Genomic DNA, 7,526 nt, shown 5'->3' with positions numbered 1-7,526 from the left:
TCATGCTTGATTCAAGATATCAGAGAGATCTTTTGTACTATATTTTTGTGTGACTTAAAGATGTGCTGGTTACATAGTGACTCACGCCACAGGACCTGTATCTTGAAACAGGAAAATATAGAAGAGAGGATGCAAAGACACAAGTATATTTTATACATTTCAGTTCAGTAGAAAATTACTAAATAATTTTCAATATCTCTCTTTTCCTAGAAGTCGTAAATATTCTTTGACTCAAGAATTGGTTACTGTAAAATTTTCAGAGTGTGTTGATTTCTCAAAACAAAAATGTATTCCTCTATTTTATGTTTCCATTGAAATTTCTTGTCCAGTCTGAGGTGTAAAAGAGAGAGAGAGCCAACCCCATCCTGGGCTGCATCAGGAGAAGTGTGGCCAGCTTGCCAGGGAGGTGATTCTGCCCCTCTGCTATGGTCAGACCACACCTGGAGGACTGTGTACAGTTCTGTTGACCTCAGCACAAGAAAGATGTAGAGAGGGTCCAGAAAAGAGCCACAAAGATGGTCAAAGGCCTGGAGCACCTCTGCTATGAAGACAGGCTGAGAGAGTTGGGGCTGTTCAGCCTGGAGAAGAGAGGGCTCCAGGGAGACCTTATAGCACCTTCCAGTACTTGAAAGGGGCCTACAGGAAAGCTGGGGAGGGGCTTTTCACCAGAGAAGATAGTGATAGGACAAGGGGTAATAGTTTTAAACTGAAGAGGGGACATTTAGGTTAGATACTAGGAAGAAGTTCTTCACTCTAAGGGTGGTGAGGAACTGGAATGGGTTGCCCAGGGAGGTTGTTGATGCCCCATCCCTGGAGGATTTTAAGGCCAGGTTGGATAAGGATTTGTGCAACCTGATCTAGTGGTAGGGTTCCCTGCTCATGGCAGGGGGGTTGGAACTTGATGATCTTTAAGGTGCCTTCCAACCTTAATGATTCTATGATTCATTTCATTTAAAACATATATCCCATTTAATACAGTAGGACATTTTGCTCAGGCTCTCAAGTAACTCACAAACAATCAAGACTGGCTAAAAGAGTGTAATATGGGCTAAGTGGCATTAATGACTGCAGTTTCTTCATAATACTTTAGAGCTATTTGTGGGCTTTAGGGAAAATCATGTTATTCAGAATTGCATGGCTTTGAAAACTTATGCAAGAGTATGGAAAACAAGTGCTCTATTGCTGACTTTAATGATATGTTGCAATTGAACCTCTTCTGTAGAACATACCGCAGTACTTGTAACATTAAGCTTAGACCATTAGATGCTGAAATGCCTTCTCTGAGTATATTGGTGCTTTGAGGTTTGGGGTTATCCAAATCTATGGAGGTAAAGCATGTGTTTGCTTATAAGATTTAGGGTCCAACCTTTTATATCAGCCCAAAGCTCCAACCTATTTGATAAATGTGATCGTGTGCTCTCTCTGGTCTGCATCTTACATAAGCAGCATGTTTCTGCTTTGGTAACAATTTGTCTCAGCCATTTTCTGTATTTATATTACATGTGATGCATCTTGCTTATATCTCTTCAGATTAAAGGATCATGGTCAAATAAAAGAGGTAAAGAAAATTATAATCCATACAGTTATGGCAACATCTTTACTAATTGCTGTGCTGCACTCTGTGGGCCCCTCTCTCCAAGGTAAGAATATGAAAAGTATTGTTAATATAATAATTGTTACATGATTATTGATGAAAAAATATTCTTTCCGATTGCTTGAGTTTACTCAATGGAAATAGTTTTGTTTTACTGTCCATTAGAATCTTTAATTAATTTTTTCTTCAGTACTAAAGATATAATTGGTGAATTCTTGTTAAGTTAATGATCAGATCCTGTAAATACACATAAGGTTAACATCTGAAATGAAAATAAACTCGTTTATCTGTTGTTTGAACCTTTGCTACTGCAGTTAATAACTTCTAGCAATAAAAATGCCTGGTAGCTGTTGCATGTTGGGCAATGGAAAAGTTTATTAAACTCTCACATATCCAACAAATGTGACATCAGTTTAGGAGAGTTCAGGAACGTTAATTCTACAGCCAGTTTGATAACTGATAATTTTTGTCGTTTCACTCTGAACTATTTTAAATAAGCAGTACTTTTTCTTTACGCGACTGTTAACATACATGCATGAGGCTGCATTTGGTGGTCTTACACCAAAGCAATTCCAGAGAAAGTTTAATAGATTTATTTTTGCTGCATACATTTTGACTTTTGAAATCCATAATATTTGTATATTCAAGGTTGCAGGTAGCTTTTTAGCTTGAACAAAATACAAGACAGAGCTGAGACAAAAGAAATAAAACTGGCAGCAGGAAAGACGTAATTCTCATCTTACTCAAGTATTTAGTGGTTAGATAGTTCATGTACTACTTCTAAAATAGAGGTCTAGTTCCCCTGTAGAGAGTGGCTGACATTTTATAGATTTTTTTTGTGGTATACTCATCAGTTGAAGCTGTTTTGCTTTATCTGGTATTATGTAGTTATGAATCTGAACTATAAAGAAGAGAGAAAGTAAATCATTTTATAGTCCAGTGGCTAAAGTGTTTCATTGGAAGTGGGATTTCTGTGTTTGGTGTTACAAATATCAGGGCTGGTTCTTCTATGAGCAGTTGAAGGTCAACAGGAGAGACTGACATATTTTCCTAAGGAGGAGACAACCGAGTTAAGATTTCCATGTACTGGGTTAACACTGTAATCCCTGCGGTGAGAAAGAGTAATTCTGTCTCTGTTTCCTGCCTGAAGCCAACCCTTCAATTCTCCCATTTTCATTTTCATAAAAGTATGTGACATTAAAACTCAATTCCGTGCTTCAAACTCTTTTGCTTGACTCCAAATAGAAATCTTTGCTGAAACTACATAATGCTTCTCAGTATTTGAAATAGCAGCTTAGGCTAATACAAGTAGCAGCTCGCAGTAAACCAGAATGGCATTGCCTCCTGTGTTTTAGCAGGTTGTGTGGTTTATAGCTCTCAAATTGAGAGTAAAATTGTATGTGAAATTTCAGCAAAATCTTTAGCTAGGTCAGATGTTTCCATTTGATTATTTTTTTTTAATATAATCTGAGGTAGATTTTTATTTAATTTCTCCATCAAACATTTTCTTAACATTTCTTATTTCAATCTATGAGTGCATCACTTTGGTAAGAGTAGTGGAGCCCATGAGCAGTATTAGGTAGCTGTCATGAATCACCTGGCAAATAAGTTGTCTAAACAAATTTTGTGATTAAGTGTCTTTAATTTGGAGGTGTGGAAAATGATAACAAAAGAACTTTCAAAATAGATACAGATTCAAAGTAAACTAGTCGGTTTTGTAATTTAGTTTCATATCTGTGGTTTTAAGTTATTGTTTTTGTAGTATCTGCTGGTCAGCCTCAAAATCTGTGGTCTATAATAAAAATCCAGAAAAGTAGCAGTACATATGACTACATGTCAGGTAGTATTAAGAGGAAACAATTACCTTGCTGATGAGCAGCAATGATTCTTATACTTCATTTGAATAAAAGGGAACATTTGAAGGTATTGGTAAGGTATTAAGGTCTGTTGTATTACAGAAATTTTTTCTTTTTATTAAGAAGAGGTATTTATTGATCAGAAATATCTCTTACTAATTTTTTTTAATTTTGATTATCCCATAGCTTAATTGACAGAAGAGGATTCATACAACCAGATACACCACAATTAGCAGGACCATCAAATGGCATTACTATGTATGGGGCTACACAATCTCAGAGCAACATGGTAGGAATCATCCCATAGTGTTGTTCATCAAGATTCCTGTGAATGTTTTCCTTCTCCACTTTCATGTGAACTAATCAAGTAATAACTAACTGGATACAAGTGACACTCTGGGTGGAATGACTTGTTTATTAACAGTAAAGAAAAAAAACCCAAGGCTCTTTTTAATGTATGTTTCAAACAGTTAAATAGTTATTGATCATGGATTTAAAAAAAAAAAAGAGAGGCTTTTCTACAACTCATTTATTGAATATACTGGCATTTTGACTTGTACTGTTGACACCTGCTGTGTTTTGAACTGGAATATTCAAGTATCATGGACTTGCTCTGGTTCATCATTTTCCAGCTTACTGTTATTTTGTATGGCACTTTCTTCATACTCTGTTTCCTTCTTTGCTTATACACTACAGTTTTGCATAGACTAATGTGTTTTAAAAAGCAAAGATGATCAAAGAGGAGTTTCTAGGGGAGAAGTGTGTTGAAGAAAGAGCAGGAGGCCACTGAACTTCCAATGAACAAAAAATGGCAACTGGATTCTTACAGCAAAATCTTTTTAAACATCTTTCAGACTGTGCCAATAGTTTTTACTTTGTTTTTTGCTGGTAGCATTGGCTATCGTAATGGAAGATAGGATTTCCAGTGCCAAGAAGAAGAGAATAACTGCAAAGAGATCTTTTTCCAAAGGCAAGCATTTTACATATGTGCCTATTTCTGAATTGTTATCCACATATCACAAAATCACAGAATGGTTTGGGTTGAAAGGGACTTTAAAGATCATCTAGTTCCAAGCCCCCTGCGTGGGCAGGGACACCTCTCACTAGACCAGGCTGCTCCAAGTGCCATCGAGCCTGGCATTGAACACTTCCAGGGATGGGACATCCACAACTTTGCTAGGCAAGCTGTTCCAGTGTCTCACCACCCTCATAGTGAAGAATTTCTTCCTAATGTCTAACCTAAATCTCGCTTCTTCCAGTTTAAAGCCATTCCCCCTTGTCCTATCACTTCATGCCCTGCTTAAGTATCTTGATATTATGTGGGTTCTAAGACTTTGGTCAAAGAAGCAGTAAGTTATGGACACCTTCACTCTGCCAAAAAAAAAGAAGAACCCACAAGGCCTTCCAACATAATTCAACCTTTCTTTGGAACAAAAAGAGGGAAAGACTCACTCTTCCCCGACAGATTAGTGTCACTGATAAACTGGTATAAAAATTTTGCTGTAGTTCCTAAGATGTTTGTTCTTACTACTTTGAGGATTAAATAGAAGATTTGTTAGTCTCCTTAGTGAGAAATGTATTGGAGATACAGCATTAACTCTGAATCTTCTGTGAGGTGTAGTTGTGCAGAACAAGGTAATGCTCCATGCAAATTTTACTCGAAAAAATATTTGACTCTGAGAAGAGAAAAAGCGATTAAAAAAAGAGAGAGAGAGAGAGAGAGAAAGCAAACCTTAGAAATAGCTTGAGATCTTTCAGGGGTTACCTAAACTTTCCGACTATCAAGGCTTCTTATTTTTGAGGTTCATTAACGCACATTAAGTCCCTGACATTAAATTATCTTAACATTATAAGAATTATACTTTCATTGTAAGAAGGTACTATAATTATTATTAGTTACTAATGAGAAAATCTTGTGCCAGTTTGATAGAAAATGGACTATACTTGTCTTTAGAAATCTGTTATGGTATTACTTGAAGTGTAACAGGTAACTATTATGATCTTAGAGTGTAACACCTGTAAATATGCTTCTTATATCCTAAAACTTCTTATATCCTAGAACATCACACACCAAAGCTAGGAAAGGCTTGGGTTCTTTAAAAGTTATTGGAGCCACTTGGAAATGCACAGCTGTCATTTCTGAAGATGATCTCTCAGAAGAAGTTTGAAAAATGTGGTAGGTTGTATTTGGTACGGAGGAATATCTTTAAGACTGTGAGCCATTTTCCTCAGGGTATTACTCAAAGTCTATATCCAAGACAAGCTGGCTTCTGGTGGCAACTGGCTATCAACATTAAATTTTCAGATCAGCATTAAGAGTTTTGTTGCAAACTGTTAAAAACCTGCTTAGTTTCCAGTCTCATTTCTCTCCTGTTTAAAGTCTTGCATTCTTTCCTGACTTGACTAAAGCATGAGAAATTCTTTCCTGCTGGCAACAATGTGGTGGAACATAACTTTGCCTCTGATTTGTTCTTTTTTCATGTTCCACTTTTTCTATTGTTACTCTTCTGAGTCTCTACTTATTTTCAGGTTCTAGTCTCTCCTATACTAGATCTCTATGAGATCATAAAGCAGCAAACAAAACTGATTTCCTTTTTTCTCCTTCAAGTTCTTATGCTTTCTTTCTTTCTACTTAAATTAATTCACCTTACAGCTAGCTTAGTTGTTTTCAACCGTTCTCTTCAATAATCGGATTTCCAGTTCTGATTTAAAATTAGACAGAAGTAATAAAGTAAAACTTCATCATTCTATTTAAACCTTTTTCCTGTGAAATTATCCCACTTAGTTTTCCAGGCTTTAAAGTAGTTCTTTCAGCTGTCTTCCCAGTACACCATCTTACATCCTTCTGAGGAGTTTTGGGAACAGGAGCACTGGAAATGTTAGCCTTTCACTTGTTTTCCCCTGAAAAAGACCACTGAAACTTCTTGAGTGAAAGGCAGTAGAGTACACTCTATGACAGAAGTACAGCAAGGCATTCAGCATCCTATTGCATTTAGTTTGTTTGCTCTGCAAGATTCTGTAGAATCCCTCTTGCTAGAAGTTCAGATGCAAACAGCAGAATTTCCTTTGGTGATTGATGGTTTAAATAATAGACTGCCTCAAACCCGGTATTGTAGTGGGAGCAAAACAGTAGAGGGAAAGTCTTTGTGGAAGAAAAGCTTTCCTTTGTAGCTCATGTGCTCACTGACAAAGGTTAGACAAAAAATGGAATATGATTCAGTCTTCCCTTCTGGAAGGTTGCAAGTCTCTTGGAAAAAAAGGCAGATGTTAAACCTTTTATACATCATCTGAGATAATTATACTACATTGGCAAGTTTAACTCTTTTGAGTACAGGAAATTTGTTAGAAATATGAAGTGTGTTCCAGTGCACCTTTATGATGTGTCTCTGGATTTTATTCTAGAATGCATCACAGCATCTTATCTATACATTTCATCATAAAGTCTAAATGTTATACTACTTAATCCATATAGTGTGCTACAGAGTCTCTCCTGTCCATTGATATGAAAGGAGGATTTTAATGAGCATCTTCTCTCACACTTTTCTTATTCCTTCCCTCAAATCTTTTACTCAGTGACTTATAGAATTCTTGTGCCTCACCAAACCAGCCTCTGATCGTTCTTTAAATCTCTCTAGGTTGCTTAGTACTATGTTCTGCTTTAATTTATTTTAATACATCTTTTAGCATAACAGCACTTTTGCATTTAACTTCAAAACAAATATCAGGCTTAGTTCTTGCTTACCAGACACTTGTTTTCCGTGCAATACATTATGTCTTGCTCAGGATACCATTTCTGGGACACTACCACAACTTTTGTGGTAATTTTGCCTTTGAGACTTTGAATATTTTATACAGCAGCTACCCTACTTGTGCTAGTGACTTGGATTGTCACAATCTCTGAAAGTCAGGGTTGTTGCAATAATCAGTGCTTCATAGACCCATGCTACGATTTTGTTTTTTTGAAGATATTTATAAAAGAGCTTTTTCCTCTGTTGTCTGCTTAGTATCTCGTTTATTTTACTCAAAGTTAAAGTTTTGCTTAATTTTTAAGGCTGGAAGCACATAGTTATTTTTTC

At 36.3% G+C, this 7,526-nt stretch overlaps 1 protein-coding gene across 1 annotated transcript in view; it reads left to right on the top strand.

The window, feature by feature from the left end:
* The window catches only part of ZDHHC14 (zinc finger, DHHC-type containing 14), a 92,160-nt gene that overhangs the window by 78,606 nt on the left and 6,028 nt on the right, over positions 1-7,526 (top strand). Inside the window, exons 7-8 of the mRNA XM_009997340.1 lie at positions 1,531-1,640; positions 3,637-3,739. Of these exons, the coding sequence (XP_009995642.1) occupies positions 1,531-1,640; positions 3,637-3,739 (213 nt within the window). The remainder of the gene's footprint in view (positions 1-1,530; positions 1,641-3,636; positions 3,740-7,526) is intronic.

This window comes from Chaetura pelagica, unplaced genomic scaffold, assembly GCF_000747805.2.
Source record: "Chaetura pelagica isolate M959 unplaced genomic scaffold, ChaPel_1.0 scaffold315, whole genome shotgun sequence".
Taxonomy (NCBI): Eukaryota; Metazoa; Chordata; class Aves; order Apodiformes; family Apodidae; genus Chaetura; species Chaetura pelagica.
The sequence above is the reverse complement of the archived record's forward strand: the minus strand, read 5'-3'. Positions and strand labels throughout refer to the sequence as shown.